Source organism: Chamaea fasciata, unplaced genomic scaffold, assembly GCF_029207755.1.
Source record: "Chamaea fasciata isolate MVZ Bird 193981 ecotype frontalis unplaced genomic scaffold, bChaFas1.0.hap1 SCAF_14, whole genome shotgun sequence".
Lineage (NCBI taxonomy): Eukaryota > Metazoa > Chordata > Aves > Passeriformes > Sylviidae > Chamaea > Chamaea fasciata.
Window position 1 is genome coordinate 545,409 of NW_027094099.1, and position 21,967 is coordinate 567,375.

The 21,967-nt window shown below is 43.4% G+C and overlaps 1 protein-coding gene across 1 annotated transcript; it reads left to right on the forward strand.

Annotated features, from left to right (window-relative positions):
- The first annotated feature begins 421 nt into the window (after positions 1-421).
- On the forward strand, positions 422-13,488 carry CRABP1 (cellular retinoic acid binding protein 1). Its single transcript, XM_066196351.1, has 4 exons — positions 422-547; positions 1,004-1,182; positions 3,896-4,009; positions 13,171-13,488. The coding sequence occupies exons 1-4, from the start codon at positions 478-480 to the stop codon at positions 13,219-13,221; spliced, it is 414 nt and encodes a 137-aa protein (XP_066052448.1). The 5' UTR covers positions 422-477; the 3' UTR covers positions 13,222-13,488.
- Positions 13,489-21,967: the final 8,479 nt, after the last annotated feature.

Here is a 21,967-nt window from a genome sequence, read left to right on the forward strand (position 1 = left end):
AGCCCAGCGTGAGCCTGGAGAGACTGAGCCTGGGTGGATTGCCTTCTGCTTTCCCTGCCTGCCTCTGGGGCTTGTTATCAAGTCCTCGCTGCCCAGCTCATTTGTGGGACAAGTGACAATCGGGCTCTGGTTCTTCGGCAGCCCCCGGAGAGGCAGCTCTCTGGAGCCTGCAAGGCAGACGACCAAGGGTGATAGATGGAGAGGGCAGGAAGGATAGATGGTGGACGGATGGATGGATGGATGGATGGATGGATGGATGGATGGATGGATGGATGGATGGATGGCCGGCCGTGACTGGGAGGGGGCTGGCTGTCTGGCGGCGTGGTGCTGGCCCGGGGGAAGGGGTGGGGGGCCGGGTGGGTGTGCCCGGCTCTCCCTGCCGTCGCCGCCGCGGTCCGCCCCGCTCACAAGGTGCCTGAGCCGGAGAACGAGCAGCAGCGCCGCGTCCCTGCCGCCCTCCGCAGCGCCCGCTCCGCCATGCCCAACTTCGCCGGCACTTGGAAGATGAGGAGCAGCGAGAATTTCGACGAGCTGCTGAAGGCGCTGGGTGAGGCGCGGGGAAGCCGGGCAGCGGGCCGTGGCCCGCGGGAGGGGACACGGGACGGCAGCTGCGGCCGCGCTCCGGTGTCTCCCAGGAGAGCTCCGTGCTCTGCCGCGGGCAGGAGAGGCTCCCGCCGGTGCGAGCCGTGGTTCACAGCCCTACCGGGGCCGGGGGGGGGGGGGGGGCTGTCGAGGCACGGCACGGTCCCCGCCTCACCTCCGGGTGCCCGCGGTCGTGCCCGGGGAGCCGGGCTGCCGGCGGCCCGGCGCTGCGGCGCGGGGCTGTCGGCGGGAGCCCGCGTGTGCCGGCCGTGCGGAGCCTGCCGGGGCGCCGCCGCTGGGCCGGGGGCTGCGCGCCGTGCCCCCTGCCCTCGCCCCATCCCCCGTCTGCGTGATGCCGGCCGGGGGCAGCCCGGGGCACGGCTGGGGACTTCAAGCTCCGCTTCCTCCCCGCTTCGCCCAGGTGTTAATGCCATGCTCAGGAAAGTGGCGGTGGCAGCCGCCTCCAAACCCCATGTGGAGATCCGCCAGGACGGGGACCAGTTTTACATCAAAACTTCCACCACTGTCCGCACCACCGAGATCAACTTCAAAATCGGGGAGAGCTTTGAGGAGGAGACGGTGGACGGCCGAAAGTGCAGGGTAGGAGGAGAAGTGGGGCATGTGCATATGTGTGGGGACCGTGTGTGTTACCAAGTTCTTGTTAGATGTGACAAACACATCTGCTGCCCGTGTCCCCAGACGGTGGCATTGCTGCCCTCCACCCTCTAACCAGAAGCACTCTTGGGGGTTCTTGGTGGTCACCACTTCTCTTGTCCCTCTTTTGGGATAAAACTGAAATCTGAAGGCAACAGGACATGACAGGTCCCGAAAGCAGAGTTCGGGCATCTGGTTTCCAGCTTGGCAGGGTTTAGTTCTTCTCTTTTTGCTTCCCTCTTCCCCGAAGACCTCAGCTGCAGGGAAAGCTCTCCCCAGCTTCTGACCCTGACAGAAACATGGGAAGTGGTGGAGCAAGAGAGACCTCAAGAGTCAGGATTTAGTGCACAAATCTGACATAGCTTTTGCCCTAGATCGAATCAGACGATTTCTCAGGCAGGATCACAGACTGTTGGTAGTTTGGGGCTGAAATCCTCTTTTCACACCCTTGCCAAAGTGCACGTGCCCAATTTACTGATAGATAGCTCTTTAACAGTAGAAAACAGACTTTCAGCTTGTATTACACCAGCCACAGTTACACCATCTCCTTGAGCAGAACTCATTAGAGGGCATTCATTGGAGTGTTTGGGGCTTGATTCTGTGTGGGAGACCCTGCTCCTCTACTGTTGTAACCACTTCTGTGGCCATGGAGGGGGATTTAAGTCGCCACCATCTGACACCGGGTTTTTGCTGGTGTAAGTACGTGGGATCTGAGGTTTGGGGAACTGGGCTGTGGTCATAGCTGCCTTTTGAAAACCATTATGGAAGGCATGGGTTAGTTATGCTTTCTTCGGGCAGTTTACTCTCATAAAGGAGTACATATAAGTATATAAAAAACTCTTATAAAACACGTACAAATAAAGATTATCAGAATGTAGTCTCAATGTAGGATCCAGTTTTAAAAGTATCCAGTGTTGGTGAAATAATCTACTTCCCAAAATATGGTCTCTCCTAATTCGTGGGTCAGCTTTTGAGACCATTTTTATCACTAAAAATCCAGAACTTACTGTCTTCAGTTCAATTGCTGTCAACATAAATTTATGAAAAAAGAAGCAGATTTTGGGAATCAGTGAATATTTAGAACATCCACTTGCTCTCTAGGATGAGTTATTGTATATTTAACAGTTTGTCCAGGAAATGTTGCTGGCTTTGTTAATTTATCTTGTTCAGAAAAAGTGTCTTCATACATAATGCATGCACGATAAATGTGACCTGCTTTCTAGGGAAGGATTTATTGCTGCAGATGGAAAAACAATAATTATGGCTGCAAGCTATGAAAGTTGGAAAAACCTGAAAGAAATGGGTTTTGTGAAATAGTAAATTTTTTCCATGTGTTGTGAAATTACTTATAGTCTGCTTTCAGGAATAGGTTGTACTGCTGTGTGTATATAACCAAGATGGGGCCACAGAGCAGAAACTGACAGATAATAAAATCATACTCCAGAATGTAGTTTGCAGTATCTGGCAAAACTGCTGACTGGTGAAAGATTTCGATATACTTTATGGGGTGGAGGGTTTTGTACTGCCAACTAACTTGATCCATCGTGCAGACAAAGAGGGAATGATATGTGGTTGTACTTCAAGGCACAGCTTCTCTAACTGCCGTTTGAGATGGCTTATTGGCTTATAAAGTCTATTGTTTTGAAAAGGATTTTAAAAGTAAACAATTAATTTTAAATCAAAGTAAAGGAGTTTTTCCCTTGGAAAGTATGGGAAGTGTTCATTTGAATTTAGTCATACATATGCACACATGTGTGTATGTCAATGTGTATGTATATGTATATGTATATAATATGTATACAATCACAGACTAATAATTGTCTCCCCTGTGTAGCTATAAAGCAATTACTTGGACACTGATTACAGGGCATCCTTCTGCACAGCTGTTCCATTGCACTGTGGAGTAATAGCTCAGTGTGTGAGTGAAACAGAGCAAGCAACAGACAGGGCTTGCCTGTTTGTAAAAGTTAAACAAAATCCTGTAGTTTCAGATTCTTTTATTTTTCAGTGGTTTCATATTCATAATTCAAATGCTTTGAAAAACGCCCAAGGGTATTTCAATCTCCAGAAGCAAAACCTTAAAAAACTAATGTCACGAACACTTGAATTCTAACAATGTTTCTTTAATTTAGCTGATTTATTCTAGTTTGTTAGCTCAATGTGTTTAATACACAGTTAACTTGGCACAGTGCCATGGAGCAGGAAAGATTGTAAGTGGCAAACACTGCATTATTTATCACCACAACATGATATATACAATTGTTTTTGCTTCTACTCTTAGGGGACTTTGTAGTGATAAATAACATGCCCAGATCAAATCATTTGTGTACAAAGATGCTTGAGAATGTGGACGCTACGTTAGCATGTTCCTGAATTAGACTTTTCAACATCAAGCATTTGATGGAAACTGAGTGGCTTCACACTGAAATGACACATTTGAAATTACTTTGTTACTAATACATACCTCTTTCCAAAATGCCCCATCATACCTTAGTTTTTATTTCACCACTTTCCAGTGATAACTTTTTCCCCTTTGCCTTTATCTATCTATGTGTTGCTCCTTGAGTGCAATTATTCTCACTACTCCTCATTGTTGTCTCTGTCTCATGCTGCTCGGGAATATAATTAATGTATTTCCTAATGGTTTTCTTGCCTGCAGAGTTTGGCCACTTGGGAGAATGAAAACAAGATCTATTGCAAACAAACTCTTATTGAGGGAGATGGTCCCAAAACATACTGGACTCGAGAATTAGCTAATGATGAGCTGATTTTGGTAAGAATCTTGAACCTGCTCAATGCATGCACCATTTTAACAGGTTACTTTGTTACCACATAGTATGAGTTATTATTTTTCCTTACTTAAATCCACCTGGAAGACTACCATTTTCATAATCCTCTACCCTGTGGTTAATACATGGCTTTTTTTCCCTTTCTTTTTATTTTTTTAAAGACAAATGGCGATATATGCATGTTCTGACTTGCATTTGATTGTTAAAAACTTTCACCATACCTCTACTGGTAGAATAATCACAAGTAGGCCACTTCTGGTCTGTAAATTCACAACATCATCAAAGAACTTGCTTGATTTATTGCAGATTTTCTCCAGTGAAAATGAGATCAAGGCATTTGACCTCATTTCTGGAGAATCTTCTTTCTAGGCATGTGCATAATGTTACTTCTTATCCACAGTCACATGGTGTATTGCAGGAAAAATATGCATGTTGTTACCATGCTCTAATCTCTCCTGTTTATGAAAAATACGAAATTTCCTCCCATATCTCTGCCACCTTCCCCAGTCCCCTGATCACCTCCGAGTCAGATTCAGAACTGCCTTCACGAGTTTCGTAGAAATACTCAGATTTGCGCGTTTGCTGTCAGCCAACATCCCCCCAGCGGTGTGGGAGCTTCCATGTGGCAGCAGGGTGACTGTGGGCACCCTGAGCAGCGCCTCCGCGGCCGCCTGGCCCTGCCCACCCTCCATCTCACACCGCTGGTTTGTTCAGGCTTCACTTACCTCTGTTAGAGTTCTCTTCGCTGCATCTTTTCTCAGCAGTCACTCCACATTAATTTACCCGGATCCACACCTCAGGAAAGGCCTAGGAGCACAGTTCAACTCAAGTTCAGAATCATTTTATTGCACATGTTCTTGTTAGTGAATTCTGAATAAATAGTTGATTAGACTGTTACACCTCATCAGTTTGGGCATGGAAGACAGCCTCCTGGTGTGATGGGTAAGAAAACATCAAAGCAGGGAGGTTTTATTAACTAAACCTCTGCACTTTAGAAAACAAACAGCCTCCCCAGTGTTTCTCTAAAGAAGATGGAGGTCTGTTTTTAAGACTGCATCTGAAACAAAACCAGGATCCAAACCTAATCAAGTCTAAACAAAAAGCTTCTAAGGTGTTAATATTATTCCAGACATCTTGGAACTGTTCACCCACCCCTTACGAGGACCTGTGCTGTCAGTGAAATCACACTGGTTTCTAATGAATGAACACTCCAATGCTGCATAATTTCTTTTGACTCAACCACTGGAATTCTTTATATAATCACAAAACTTTAGGAGGCAAAGTACTTTGATCTCTGCTTTGCATCTTTAGATGGAATTAAATTTTTCCAGCTTTCTAACAATACATTTCTGTAGTTTATTATTTAAGCAACAAGCTGATGGGGCAGCTGTTAAATAAAGTGCACTGCTCCAAGCAAAGCAAGGAAGCTGCTCATAATACAATTGCCTCCTGCGAGCAGCAATGTGAACTTTCCCTGCTGGGGAAGAATAATGAAGCTGGATAAGAAACCAGAGTGATTCAAAGATTTAAAGCCATCTAACCTTTTTTCTTGTTTAACACAGTCTGTTGAACTTTTCTGAATTAATTATTTTTCCAATAGGATATAAATTAGAACAACTTGCTTCTTATTAAAATATTTCCATTTATAGGAACTCAGAACTTTCGAGAAGTTGATTTACTGGTTAATTTCCTCGCCATTAAAATACACACACTTCTTTTCATCTGTGTATGTGTAGATTCAACTTCCAGTCATTACATATTGTGTCAAAGAACCTAAATAATATGCCTAAAATTTCTTATTGCAAATGCTTCTCTTAACACCACTGATCACGTCACCTCTTAGAAGAACTTACTGGTTGTGGAGCTAAACCACTGGAAGACTTGGAGTCTTTCAGTGTAAAGAAAGTCTTTCACTGAATCATTATTTGAGTGCTTTTTTAACCCTGTCCAATTTACCAGTTTCGCTAAGTGAACTAGAATGGCATGTACTGTTTTGCTAGTGATCTAGCACTTTATGTTATGGTGATTTCATCTCCCTACTCCTACCTAAAATGATCCTGATTTATATGCTAAGGCTTTGTTAACTCTTTTCATTTCCCCAGACCCATCCCCTTCCCGTCTCTGGCAAGCTGGAATTACGTTTATTGTCTGCAATGTGTGATTTTACCGTGGCCAGTATGAAAACCTGGTATTTGTTTCCAAGTGATCCAGATCACCCTCTCTGCATTTTTTACTATTCAATATGACATACGGTTTCATTCTCCTACCTCTTTAAGCTTAGTGACCTCTTTTGCTTTATTAAGTATTATGACAATAAATGGTCGTAATTTATGACCAGCGTTTTCAAGCCCTCGTGACATTTGATAGAACTGAATGTACAGATCTTTTAAATACGTGAGTTGACATTCAAGATCTGACAGCCAAAACCTCAGCAATGAGGTGTTTCTGGGAGTAATGGTGGTGTGAGACCTCTTGTCCTTTGCAGAAGCTGAAATGGCCAAAATTAACCCTTCTGGGAGGCAACAAAAGGTTCTACTGTTTGGAGAGAGACAGAAGAGAATAAGCTACATTTTCTTGTCTGTGGGGTCTAATTTTAAAGCCCCAGAACATTCCTTCGGAGAATTGGGCTTTAGAAGCTAAAGTGTTTGAAGGGATTGGCTGAGGTGTGTTCAGCAGTTATAAAAGGGAACAAGGTGGGAATAAGAGTGAGAAGACTCTTTTGATCTCCTGCCTCTCCACTGTGTTTGGGTTTTTCATCGCTCCAGTGAACAACGATTCAACATTAGATTATTTTATTTTATGCTTGGCAAATTTCCTTGGGCCCGAGTTACATCTTGCTTCTTCGAAACCAAGATCACAATAAGAAGAGATCTCTGTCTTCTCCTTTCTTCTTCCACTCTCAGAGCTTTCTTAGGGATCTTAAGACCTGAAATTCATTCTCATTCAGTTTTGCTGCCCATATTGCTTCAAATATTTAACAATTCCCATCTTCACACTTCTCAAATCTCCCTGCTTACCTAAGAAATGTTTTCTGTTCCTTTACCCTCTCTGATGTGCTTCAGTGAGGCTCTGTTTCTCCATCCAAAGAAATCTTTCAAAAAGTCTTGAGATCCTTTATTTGCTATTAGGTGTATTTGCAGAAGAAATCAAGAAAAGTCATGCCCAGTATGAAAGAAGTTGCAAGAAAGAATATAAACTGTGTTAGACAGAGGCATGAATTGAAGAAAGGCTTGAGGTAACAGGCGGGGGGTAAAGAATTAGTTTTCCTCTGTTAGTATTGGCTGCATAAATGTTGGAGCTTTGCCACATAATTTTGATCTAAAATGCTGCATTGCTTAGGGGACCCATTTGATTATGGTATTTTCCTAGTGTAAGGATATATTTTTCTCTCCAATACAGCATACTAAATAAAATGCATTTATTATCCCACATAATAATAGTAATAATAAATCAGTGTTTATTTGCCATGACTACCACAGAGCTAAAATAGAAACCATGTTACTCTATAATTATCAATCTTTCTTGCATCCTGGCAGAAGAATTCCTTATGTTCTTCAAAGATATTTCCTTGGAGTAAAATGATGGTCTTCCAAGTCGCATCACATCCTCTGGTACACAGATGCTGAGAACACACTATTTAGTTAGCAAAGGTTTTCTTTGCCTTCAGTTGCCTTCAGTTCTCCTTAGCTCCTTGCAGCATGGGCAATAAAATTGCTCTTATTAGTAGATAAATAATATTTGGCTCATACAATGACAGATGTAGGCCTGAAGTCCTGTTAAAAAAAAGAATTCTTTCAGCCAAGGAAGGGAAGGAGGATCAAGTTCTGCATCATAAAAAGGATGGTCTGAAGACTAGAACATTGATCTAAAACTAGAACATTGCAACTTCTTTTATCAGAGCTGTTTATTCTAATCTCATCTGATGCACTTGCTGGGATTTCAGCACTGCATGTTTAGAATTACTGAACAATGCAGTTAAAAAGTACATGGAATGTGCAAGGGAGGGTGGAAAATAAATACCTTTATATTGTATTGTGCTTTAGGATTGTAATGCATACACAGAGTCAGGATATCTGTATTTCCAATTCTACATTCATAAACTATACTTGGATTAGCATTTGAGCAGTCAAGATCAGAATATAACACAAAAATATAAATTTCTTTTATTTGTTTGAAAATTATGATCTGGAATTAAGTGCCTTTTCTTCCCCTTATTATACTCATAATGATTTGTTGTCGTTGTGTTTTTGTCAGGGACATTAATGAGCTATCAATCACTTATATAAGTCAGAAGTACAAAAGGTCTGCTCTTCACAAAGTTAAAGGATGCTGCTTACAAATATTGGCTATTCAAATGAGACAGATTCAAATTGTAGGTGCCTTGCTGCTTTCACGGCTGCTCATGCCTCTGTAGACTTAAGTTTAATCTGTAACACACAAACATTTTGAAGTGGATGATTACTGAAGAGGGTTTTTAAAAACTGCCTCTGACCACATTTTCCACAGTTCACCTATCACACAGGGGTTCTCAGAATCAATTGTAGTAAGGGTCAAAGATCAGAACATTGGGGGGGGGGTTCAAGTGTGGTTTCTATGCTACATTCCCTCCTCAGAAAAATCATGCCATAGCTGATTAAAACTGGTGAACTGTGGAGCCTAGATGAACGAGTGAACATTTTTTAAATTATTTTGCTGGCTTCTGAAATGAAACACAGTAGGTGAGAAGGGTCAATGCAGATTTGGAAAGAGATTTTGCGGCGGAATGCTGAAATGCGAGATGTGCCTAAGCCTTGCATGAAACAGTGTCAAACTATCTGAGTGTTTAACTTTTCGACAATTTTTGGAGAGTGATCTTATAGAGAATCAATTATCGAAAGAAGGGTCTAGTCACATCAAGCTCAGAATGAGGGGGTTGCTGCTGTCCTCATTAGAGCAGCCTCGACAGCAGTTCAGAAGCCTGTAATAATGCACGCGTGTGTGTTGCATGGGCCTAATGCTTTAATTTACTCTCTGCCATGAGCAGATTTACAAGGAGGCTTAGGGATCTACAGCCCCTGCTCACTACTACAGCCTTGTCTGGATCACGTACCAAACAAAGAAAGAAGCCAAAGCCATTTGCATTTTGGCTGCACCTGATCCTGAATGCAGCCTTTGGTAATATCACTTGTAGCTTAGATGTCCTCTGGCTTTCATCTATAACTGGGAGATACCTTTGTCTCAGATCTCTGTCATTCATTTGCTGCATGACTTTGAGGAAATTGTATCATTTAGCAGTGCTCAAACACAAATACTGACATTTAGGCTCCTAGAGAAATCACCTAATTTTGCATGGTGCTGTCAATTGATATCCTGAGGAACATGAGGTTGTGTGTTGGGTTATTTGCTATTAATAGCCAAGTTTGAAAGTGGGGGCTGCACATTCAGTGCCTATGGCCTTGTAAGGATCAATTTCTTTCCTAAAATATAATGGGAGTCAGGAGGAGAATGAAAATAGGCAACATGCCTTTGCTGTGAAGATTTTTATTCTAGATAACATGGAAGTTTCCATGAGGACAAAGCATTTTCTGAGGATTCATTTAAGTAATACCTCCTTTTCTCCATCAGTTGTTGATGGATTCTGTCTTCCTTTTGTAAATTGCCTCTGCATTTTGATCAGTCATGAGCAGGCAAGGGATTTTTGCATACACTGGCAGAAGTGATCTTTCCCAGGTGATTGTTTCAATGACAGTCTTCCTCGTCATACTGTGTGCTCCACTCGCCACAAAGGCTCCTCAGCAAATGTTTATAAAGAACGCCTTCAAAAAGCAGATTTGCTCCTACAGAAATATATTACTGCCCTGTAATTCTCTTTTAATCTCTCATGATGTAAGTGGTCATCAGATTTTGAGTGAACTGAGAGAGGTCAATTTATTGGATTATCCCCCTGTGCAGGGCTTTGTTTGCAGTGTGCTTTTGGACTCTTAGCTACAGATTATGACAAGCTAAGTGAAGAAAACAATTCTGTAATTTGCAGTTGTTGCACATTTAAAATCCTACTTTAGATTTAGATAGAAGCCTTGCCTTGTAGCATCTTAGGAGATAAGTGGGACCTTTCCAAGCTGATGAGAAGGTGGTATTTGAAAATCCTGCATCTTCTCATTACATCAGAATTACAATTTGGTAGCATTGAACTTTTTTAGTTGCTCCGATGAAACTTCACCACCAAATAGCCAGGATTCCTCATTCTCTTTTCATTTGGAAGTTCTACTGCTTTGGGTCGTGGAAATCTTTAAAGTCTGCATATTGGAACAGGAACTATCACTTCTTTTGAGTCTAGAATTAGAACCGTAGACACTAAACTGCTTTATCCTACCAGCAAATACAAGGATTTAAGTGTGAAGAATAGAGGAATAACACCCTTTGGATTTGGATCCTCCCCTGACCTTGGGCCCAGCTGTACATTAGACATTTCTGTGAGTTATCACAAGAAAAAGAACGCAGCAAGTTTGAACATGTTCCTTCCTCCTTGCTTTCTTTAGTAACACTGAGTGGAGTTTTATCGACAAATGATAGTAAGTCATAATAAGATAGGAAAACACCTTTTGTGTAAGTCCACATTTAAACCTGTACATTACCCTGACAATAAAGCCCTTTATTTATGTGCTTCAATTGCATTGTTAATCATCTGAATGTGTATAAGGTATGAAATCTAAGTGCTAAAACATGCAGCTTATTCCTGAAACCGGTCAGAGGCCGCATAACCTAAGCTGGGTCTTCAAGTAGTGGCTGTCTTGGTTGTTTGAGAAGTGCCCAGTGGTTCCATGGTACTCCAGAATAACTGTAATTGTGCTTTGCATGATTTCTATCTCTTTGCAATCTAGATTTAAAGACATCATTGTGTTAAATTATAGTGATTTTCCAGATGGTGAGACTGGTGTGTCGCAGAGTTCTTGTGTGTAGCAACTGATTTTTTTCAGTTCGGGTTCCCTGAATGTGTCCATGTTTTCTGCACTTGATTTTTGTCCAGAGTAATTTGAATGTAGTCCTTTGCCTGAAATTTTCAGAAGTCCAAAAGTCTAACTGGAGCTGGATGTTGGAAGTACAGAACGAGGAGCCTGTGTCCTGTGTCACAAACATGCTGAGCTGTGACTCTGTGAGTGCACAGCAGTCAGTCTGTGGTGACCCATACTGCTGAGCCTTCCCAGATAGTCTTATGTCTCTTTTCGTCCTCCACAAATTTTAATCTTTATTTCCACACTCCCTCCTTCCAATGGATCTTCCAAGGAAGCTGCCAGTCAGAATGCACTGATGTGTTAGGAGCAAGCTCTGCCCAGAGCACAGTCTGGGAACTGGACACTGCAATTTCAGATGCTCAGATCTACAGTGGCTCCCTTGCAGCATGAATCACATCTATTTCAATCTGCTCTTCCTTGCAGCGTTCCTTCTCAGTAGAACTGCTGATCTGTTCTGAGAATGACTGCTGTTGCACAGCTTTAGGGGAAGGAGTTCCTCTCTTTAACTTGCCTGAAAGAACAGACATAAATTTGTCAGGAAGGTTACGTGAGTTTTGGCCAAGGGCTGCTGCAGCCTTTCTCGTTAGAACTGGCTGATGTGGCACCCACTCCCATCCGCGATGGGGCTGCGTGGCTGTGCAGCTCCAGCTGTCAGACTGGGGCTGTGCCAGCTCCAGGACAACACTACACAGGAACTGTGTTCGCTCTTGTTTATGATTCGTGTTGAAGTAGCAGCAGGGTCCCAAACCTCCCTGTGCTTAGCAGTGCCTGAATGTGAAAGACAATCACTGTTGCAGGGATCTTACAGTCTCCACAGAAAATCTTGAGCCCTGGATGCTCTTGACTCTTACTTTCTCTCTCTGGCAAAACTCCTGCTGAAATAATTTTGCCTTTACAGATAATTTGGAAATGTTGAAGGAAGCCATAGTGAGGGTATTTGCAGCTGGTGCCGTGGACAGTAAAGAACTGTCCACATCCTTTAATGTTAGCTTTCAGATGTATTCATGTATAATCTAAAAACATATATTAAGCACGGATATGATATTGATGTGCAAAAAACCCAAGTCTGTATCTCCAAAATACTAACCGACTTGTGTCCCCAACAACGTGAACAAAATAGAAGCCAGAGTCAGTTTTAAAGCCAAGTCTTTTCAAAGTATTGGCCAAAACAGGTGTAGAAAGCATTAAAACAAATAGCCCAGCTGAATTTTCATAATGCACTGGGGTAGCTCTTACTGCATGCTTTGCAGTGAGACCTTGGCAGTGACCACAGCCAGACACCCCACCGCAGAGCTCGTTAGTGCTGAATGTGAAGGTTTTTGCAAATCAAAACCTTCTGTCGGCATAGCTGAATGTGAAGTTTTTTGCAATCTCTATTTCCTCGCTCTTGCCCCTATTGTTTCCTTCATTCTTAATTGCTTAAATTTTAGCCTGCCAGATGTGAAATCACCTACAAACACTTTGGGGTTCAGGTGGCTTTCTCCGACAGCCCCACAATCACTGTCCTGCCTACACGTCCTGATAATCTGCAGGGCATTCCAGGTCCTTATCAGGGTTAACAAACTCACTGGTTAAGGGCGCAGTGTTCTGAAGGGAGGTTGTCATGGACACTGCCAACACTCCAGCCTGGAAGAGAGGGTCTGGTATCCCAGCATGGGTTGTCAGCCTCTTGCAGCAGCATTATGTTTACAGGTGTACATCCTTCTGGGCTTCATCTTACCTCCACTGACTTCATTTACCTGCTTGGATTTAGATCTGCAAGTATCAAAGAATGCATTTGGGACATGCCATCTGAATCCCACCCTCAGCATTTCTAGTTCAAAGTGCAGCGACTGTTTCTAAATATAACAGTACATTCCAAATTCACTTTATTTTCTCATGTTTATTTATCAATTCATGCCAAGAAACTACAGAAAAAGAGAATTTATGCATCATTTATCATTCTGACAAAATCCATCCTGCCTTGCAAAGCAGGTCATTTACATTGCATTCCTCTTTCAAAATTACTTGCTTCTTTACTCTCATCTGTCGAAAGACATAAGGAAAAGCATTTCTGCTGCAGAACGAGTTACTTTAGTAAAAATAACACTTTGAAATGGTGTTAAATGTTTGCTGGTTCTATCTTTTCTGATTGATTTTTATTTCTTTTCCAGACCTTTGGTGCTGATGATGTTGTGTGCACAAGAATTTATGTAAGAGAATAAAAACATCAATTCACTTGTCATCTGGGATGAAGTGGAGAACTGTGAAAACCCCCAGCGTATTGAGTATCCGTGTGTGCTGTTACTAATGCGGTGTTGTATGTGACCATGTGTGTTATATCTGAACCCAGATCCTCTGTTAAGTGTATTTTGCTTTCAGTTTTTATTTCAGACACTATTCCTTCCCACTTTTATGCCATCAATTTTCATGTCTGCTTTGTATTTTGTAGTTGTCACTTGCTATGGTTTCCTCAGTTATTAAACTTATTGGGCATAACTCACAGCTGTTTGGGGCTGTTTTTAATTGAAAACCCAGCAGTGCTTTGGTTAGGACTGAAACACTTTCTACCCTCTGCTGAAGTGAGTGTGGAGTTTGCCTGCTTTTGACTGGTTGTGTGCTGTCAGGCAACACCTCCTAGGGCAACACAAAGGGATGGAGAGCAAGCGGATGGCAAGGCCTTTGGCAGAGCTGCAGGCTGCTCTCTTGAACCCAGAGCTCTGCTTCTTTCCTTCTTTCTGTCCTCTCTCTCCTCTCTGTCTCTTGTCCTCTCTTCCTCCCTGTTGAGGAATGATTTGTGTATGCTGTCTTTGCTGGGACTGATTCAGACAAGACGAGGTGAGATCTTTCCCCTTTCCTGCTGCGTCTCTGAAGAGTGCCCAAACTTCCCCGTTGAGACACGCAGTATCCAAGGACAAAACCCAGCTGCATCTACAGGACAGATAACATCATGATCGTGACTCCTAGTTACTGTCATCACACCCAAGCACTGATCAGAGAGCCAGAAGAATCTGACAAACTTTACTTATTTTGGCCATAAAAAAAATAAAGCCGAGGAATGCTGCTTTTCTCTTACCTTCTCACCTGTGGCAAAGAGAATTTCCAATGGCTTCACTCCTCCTCCATGTTACAACTCGCACTTCTGTTGATTCGGCCTTTCATTCTTTAAGCAACTAAGGGTTTCACAAACAAGGGCCATAGCTCAAGAATGAAAGAAACACCAAAATTATTGCACTTGTTCTGGCTCAGAATTCTGGCCACAGCACTATCAAGTATTAGATTCAAGCTGAACAGACATTCCACTAATGAACCAGATAGTCTTCAGTTCTTCAGCCTTGGAAATGCCTGGAGATTGAGAGGAGGAGCACTACTTATTTCACTGCAATATCCAGTCTTATCTGACCAGCTTTTTATCTTTGTAAGAATAATTTTTCCGTTTCAGATTACACAATAATATAAGATTTTTAAGAGGTTCAGTGTTCACAGAATATATGCCCTGTTCACTGCTCGCCACTCACAACAGGAAAACAGCACCAAAACTTACTCATCTTGGGACATCGATGACAAATTAATCTGTCTCTTCATCCCTCACATAGCTATGCAGAGAAATCCCCTTTGATAGGATTGCCTAACTGCCATGGAGAAATCAGCCAGCTGTTCTGTTTGTTGCAGTGTGGCCTACGGAAGCACAAGAGGAGGGGAACACACAGTGTTTTCTGTCTCCTCTGCTCTGTCAGGTCATGCTTGCTTTCTCTGCCATCAGCACTCACACATACCATATTGCAGCTGAAAAGAGGGCTCTTTTTTTCCACACTCTAACCTTAAGCCAAATCCTGTTCCCGAGACCTTGGTTCTATTGGTATCAATTAAATACAGTGCATGCTGGCCCACACTGAGGCAGGGGCTGAAATCAGTTCATTGAGGATTGGATACAGCTGAAGCTACCCCCCAGTAAGAACAAAACCAAGAGGGAGGATGACAGGGGTCTATCTTTATTTTCTATCTTCTTTTAAGATTCAAATTAAAATAGTTGGGTCTTTTGTTACAAACAAGTTCCACTTCAGGAGTATCTGGACCTGCTTGTGCAATCAGCTATGCCAAAGGGACTCCAGGAAATAGTGCCAGGCTTTGAGCTCGCTCCAAGCTGCTCAGGGATGCAGACAAAACTATCTTGCCACATCAAGGCTGAGCAGTCAACAATACTGTGTTGCAGGACGTGTTGGCACAAGTCGTATCCCAGAGCACCAGGAGCCCACCAACACCACAAAGGCTTTGCCTCCACCTCCAAGAAGGTGTGTGGTGGATGTGGGGGCTGGTAGAAGCTGAAGAAGCAAGTAGTAGAGACAAAACCAATGAGTAGTAAGGCTGTTTTGCCATTCCAAGAAAATACGCAATATTTGCACTCTTAGCAATTACCTTCTCCCCCTGTGTCTAAAGCAGCCCTGATGCACAGTTTGTGAGGGTTCCAAAAGCTATTGGCATGAGCCTCACACTGTCCAAAGCCAGGGAGTGCATTTAATGGAAGCAGCCACTTCTGTGGTTCATTTCTAGGGAGGCTCAAGCTAAGCCGCTGTGCTGCTCAAGCAAATGTCCTGCAGAAAACTTTCCCATGGACTGGAAAATACCAAGTCAGGTTTCCATCCATCCAGTTGGCAACTACTCTCCATGCAGTAAAACATGAGCTATGCAACGAGCTTGTAGGAGTTACGGTTAAAAACAGGCTCTGGAGATAAAAGCTCCCCGGAATAACTGGGAACTTTCTTCCCAGGCTTGAAGCTGTTCACCTTCGCTTCATTTGCAGTCTGGCATGACAGAAGTTCCTTCCTTTAATAATTTCAGTGTGGAAGCTTCACCACTTGATTGACTTTTGTGAAGTTGTAATAAACTTACTGGTGCATGGGTAAATTCCTATGAACAGAGACTAGAACTGGTCCAGGGTGTTAGTTTTATGGCTCATTGTTGAAAGTGCAAAGGCCAAATTGTATTTTGCGAGTGCTCTTGGATTTAAAGCCTTCAAACCTAGGCACTCAAGGATTTGGAGTGAATTTATTGGCCAAAAGCCTTGCAGTTGTCTCCTACTTCTTTTTTTCATTGCTGAGATTAAGCTCCTTTGGGAACATGGAAGTTGAATAATGCCATGGCGGCCAACAGAGACAGTTTTATCCACATTTTGTGTAAAAAGTCATGAATTCACACACACACCCCCCCCTAGATGAGGTGATAGAAGCAGAGTAGATTTACTGTGGCTTTCATCCACAAAAATTAAGTCTCACGATGTCTGAGTGTTGAAGGGTTGCTTAGCAGAATAGGGTCCTGAAAGCTCCAGCAGGCTGCTCTCGGCACACAGGAGGGAGGCACTTTTAGGCAAAGGTGCCAGGACAATGGAGCACCAAAGGGTTACATAAGGCGTTTGTTGATTATTTGACAGCATGTAGATGCCTGTAAAGGGCTCCAGGGATTTCACAGATACTGTCTTCCAGATTCAAGTCAAAGAGATGCTCTCTGTGGCTCAAGGTAATCAGCCAGGGACAGAGCCTGGCTCACAGTGACGTTATCAGTGGGCGAGCAGAAACTTCCCCTCATTCTGCTGTGTTCCAAGCAACACTTTGTCCCTGGGGCTGGAAACCCTCTGAGGTTCCAAGCACTGGCTGGTGACAAACACGGCCCTCCTCTGTCTGGATGGCCGCTCTTTGACCACGGGATGTATAAGCAGCACCCCCCATCTGCTGTCCTCAAATCCCTGTGCCCTGCAAGGCAGACTCCTGAGCTCTGCAGCGCTCAGTGCTCACGGCCAAAGGACTTTCTGACTGTAGAAATGAATGCATGAGAGAGCCCTCCTTTTAAGTGTATTACATCCTACTGTTTATGTTTGAGAGCATTTCTCCACACAAAGGCAGCAGCATACAGGCAGCTACGGAGGTGAGAAGTCTTACTCCTTGAAGTTTGAAGGCTTTGTCGTGCTGTTGTCTGAACAGCCCGTGAACGGATACAGTACGAGTCAGTATTCCGTACTGTGCCTAAACGTAACTTTCTGGTTTAGATCTCTGTATCCAAGACATCTGCACAAAGCAGGATCTTCAGGGGAGCTGTACCTGTTTTTGGAAGGGCAGCAGCACACCAGGGACAAAGCCTGAGAGCATCACAACTGGGGTGGCTGTGACTGGCCAAGCGACTGCCAGCCTCGGTGCCTGCTGGCTTGGGGCTGAGCACGGCACAGGCCATGCTGATCAGCAGCTGCCACACTGAGACAAAGAAAGGGTTATGTGGGTATCTGCAGCAACTTGGCACATGGGCAACATTTCACAACTTGCCCACATGAGTGGAACACTAGGATCCAGCAGCCATGTTCTCTGCCCTGAGGCAAGAAGAGTTCATTTTAGGATTTTCCTTTGATTCTTAAGCTGCTTTCATAAAACGGTTATTGTTTTTCTTCGGCAAAAATAAACATCCTAACCAGTAAACAGATCAGACAGTGAAGTTGGATTCAAAATGATCCACTGTGGGAAACTCAAAATATGAAAAAAATTCTCAGGCAGAAATTTGATACTGCTCTGAATAGTTCAGTTCACAGATACCTGTCTCACCAGCTCTTTTTATGTGCATCAGAGCTGTCCCATTGCATGTTGTGTGCTCTGGAGACCTGGTGCTGCTTTAGCTCAAGTTATCACTTCTTGCACACTGAGTGCAAAGAGAACATTTCTGCTAACAGGGAGCCGCAAATCCCACGTGGCTGCGGAATCCGGAGTCTTTGAATATTTTTTAAATATATGCTCTCTGAGTACTGCCATGTCAGAAGTGGACCAACCTGATGCTCTGCCAACATGATCTGCGGCAGGCACACAGTTCTTTGGCCACGTTCTCAGAACAAAGGGGAACATGGCAGCTAAACTCATTTACAAGCTTGAGTAAGATTTGCTGTTGGAATTTGCTGTATGGTCATACACTGCAAGCAGAGAAGAAGGCGGTGAGGCTTGAAATGGTTTCTGCAGCAGATAATACCACAGTCTTCTACCAGACACTGCTCTCTCCTGCACTAACCAGCTGCTCATGAGGAGAGGCAGTTCTGCTGCTCAAGCAGAAAGGATGTGACAGCCTAGGTGACTAGATATTTCTTAAAAGCTCTGCAGAGATGTATCTCAGTGTTAATCTCCACAGAATGTTCATGTGGAGCTGAGGGACTGATTTCATCATAAGTCTGATGAGTTCTCAGGAAGTTTCCAAAGGGCTGAAGCTTTCATGTCTAAGTAGCTGCTGGTGCTGGGAGATAAAGGCGAAATTGGAGTTGCAGTGTTCTTACAGAATTGCAGATAGGAATAGCTCCAGTGGGTCAGTGTAAAGGTCTTTTCTCCTCCAGAATTCGGTGCCTAAGACTCTTCCCTGAGACTCCTGGGAGCCTGCATATCAAAGTTACTCAGAAAGATCCTTTAGGCACTAATACAGAGCCCATGTCAGTGCTGAGATTCTCCTGCTTTTAAGATGCTGATGATTGCTGAAGCTATTGCTTTCCATTTCTCTTGCCGCAGTTGGGAGATTTTTCAAATGTTCCGTTTGTGGAAGTTTATGTAGAACTGACACTGGGCCATAATGATGGGTTGTGAGTCTGGAACATCTAAATAACGAGATTAATTTGCATGATCCTCCGTAGGGTGTTCCAGGACATCAGCAATTGCTGTAGTGAGAAAGCCTGTCTCTGAAGTAAGCACCTAATAACTCTTTGCAGGAGCTCTTAACACGGAGCTTAGGCATGTGGCAAGGCTAGAGACTGAGAACATATTGCAGTTATTATGGAGCTTGAAGTCCAAGTTCCTTTAAAGACACGTCACTGGTAATGTGTTTTAATCAGAGGTATTTTAGTGAGGTAAATTGGAAGCATCTGGACCTGACTGGCCTCATGTCCTTTCAAGTGTGGTTTACTCCATAATTCCTTTAATGAACTGGATATCAATACTATCTGATGAACAGGAAGAATAAGCACTAAGGATCTGTAGTGCTTTCCATCAGTACAGGTTATGCAGAAATGTTGCTGTTGTTGGTTTTTTTGCAGCAACAAAGGAAATCTTCAAAACAGGTCACAGGGCAGGTATGGGAATGGTCAGAGAGCTGTAAAATGACCATTTTTAGGGACAGAGCTTTCTTCCTTGCTATTGTTTAAGTAACAGAAGTATTAGTTAATCCAACGATTTACTGCCAACATTTCATCCTGCTGGGAAAATATCTAAGAATATACTCCAGGACTTGGGACGGGGGACACCTTGCAATGCTTCTCGTGACCTCATAGTCAGGGTCCCAAGTGGTATGGACACAAAACTGTGTTTTCAGGAAAGGGGAGCAGGAGGCAAGCGAGGTGAAGCATGTGTTTGTCTGTGTGTGAAACAGCCATCGTCTCACAGGACCTGGTTTTCACACAGCTCTAGTAGCCCTAGCTAAAGATGAACACGGTGCTCGCTTGCTTTTCTTTCAATTTATTGGAAAGCGACCCATTTTGTTCAAAAGTTATTTTCTTCTACCTGACTGAAAGATAGAAAGATGGCATGACTGAAAGACCTCCCCCCAGTCTTGGGAAACTGGGCTGAAATAAGATGAGACATGTAGGGGTGACGTGGTTAGTGACAGAAGGAATACTGGACACTCCTGCAGGTGGGGTGAATGGTGCTATGAAATGAACCATTCCGTTATTTTCCCAAAGCTTTTTGATTTTGCCATGGGGCTTGATGCTGTGGCACATGAGATTTTTCACGTGAACACAAATAGCTCTTTCCCCTCTCACCATAGGAAACACTTAGGAGTGTTAGTATGTCAGTGGGGGAGACTCTGCATTGTATATCAAAGTCAAAAAAATCTCAAATATAATACTTGGAACCATAGAAGGATCCCAGCATAAAGCCCAGAATCTGTTCCAAGGTAGGGAGGAGGAGGAGAGAATGGGAATTTATGGCTTTTTCTATAACATTTTCCCTTCTTGATTTTGGCTGGGAAACAAAATTTAAGAAAGGGTTTGGAGACTTTGCCATTATCAAAAGCCTGGGAAGAGCTTCTTTGTAGGCTTTTTAACTTACATGCCTTTGAACAAATTGCTGTATAGCTCCCTAAACTGTTTGACATTTGCTCTTGTTAGGGCAAATTATGGTTACATCTACTTCTGGCCCAGATATTTTTTGAAAGAGTAAGTTGCTCTCTACTAAGTTTAAACAATTGCATGTGCTAAATGCTTGTAATAAGTGCAGTGGCCTGTTAAATTAAGCCTCAATTTATTCAGGATATGTTAATTTTATGAATACTTTTGAATAAGTAATTACCATTTTGCCTGAAGCCTGTCATTTGGATGCTGCAATAATTAGGGTGCCCATCAGCCAGATTTCATCATCTAATAACGCAAAGTAAATACAGAAGAAAACTGAGGAGAAAGAAGTTGGTATCTTGAAGAAGATATTGGGAAAACAGTTTAAAATACATTTCTCTATAAACAAGACAGGAGTTAACTGTTCAGTTTCTGGAGCGGATTCAAGAGAGCCACGGTGCCAGCGTTCCTCTGGCAGGCAGCAGCCGTCACAGCTGGGTGGCTGGAGGCAGAGGCAGCCCGTGGGGATGGCAGAGACCATCACCCTTTGTCCTGGGCACAGCACAAGCCTCTGGTGGCAGCCAAGTCACATCCAGCTGGTAACGAGAACAATTCACATGGCCGGTCGTAAACGGATGAAATCAGTCTCAAGGAAATGATGAGAACCTACAAACATCACGGTGCTCACCAGCTGGGAATGGTGTGAATCTCGCTCTCAGTTAACCAGTCCTGGAGGCACATAATCCCCCTACTATACTGCACTCTGGGCAGCAATTTTAAACTTACTCCTATGAAACTGCATCCTTGCTTTGCAAGGATTTAACTACCATAGTTACCCACATATATGTAAAGGTGCTTTTTAAAATAAAGTTTTCTCTCTGTAGTTTGGACAAATGTTCCCGGTGGAGTCAACTGAGTTTCTGCACTGTCCAGAGTTTAGTATTGCTGCACAGAAGGTGGAAGGAACTAGCTGGTTTTGGAGGGTTATCCATGGCAACAAAATGTGAGAAGAGCTCATGGAGCAACAGGGACACAATACACAGAACCGGTGCCATTCAACAGCCCAAAACTTGCTTTTGGTCAAGGAAGCAGCCCTTGGTCCTCCTCTGCCCCTGCCTGAACAGAGTCAAGATTTGCCTCTCTGGCTGAGTCTAGGAATAAGGCTGAGGAATGGAGGGAATGACAGGAAGGTGAATGGTCAGGAACTGCAGCCATGAACAGAAGGTGTTTGTGTGGAACATCCTTCAAAACAGATGCAAGGGTGTCCTTACATTTAAGGATGTCTTATACACAGCTTTTTCACTCCACCCAGCTGAGGTTTCAGTCGTGCAAGCCGTGCTCAGTGCTGCTCACCTGACAGCAAGACGGTTCCTTGCTCAAAGCTGCTCGGGACGTGCTGTCCAAGCACAGGCACACTTCAGCACCCAGAGATCTTGGTGCAACGCTGCTCAGGGAAACTACCAGTGTAGGCATAAAGGATTTCTTTCCAAGTTCATTTGGAGAGTGCCAGCTGCATTTCTAACTATAAAAATAGCAACAGGGCCTTTCTTATATACGACTTTAAGGGCATAATTTGTCTTATATTGGGATAATAACTACTGTCTTCTCGTGTGTTGTGTTGCAAGAATAGCCAGAAGGCATTCAGCCTGCGTTCAGCCTTCACCAGAGATGTTTTCTCCACCACACATGGCAAAGTCCTCTATTTTTTCTGGGAATCTTTGTAGCTTGAATGCATTATTCTGCTGGCTTGTCATCCATGTGCATGATAAACTGGGCATTCTTGACTATTGTTTTATAAAACTGTGGCTAAGAAAATGAAACGGCCTTTTATTTTATTTAGGTAACAAAGTGATTTGTGAAAAGACATATCCACTTCCCTGATGGGAAGTCCATGTGTGCTTTAAGCCCCAGAG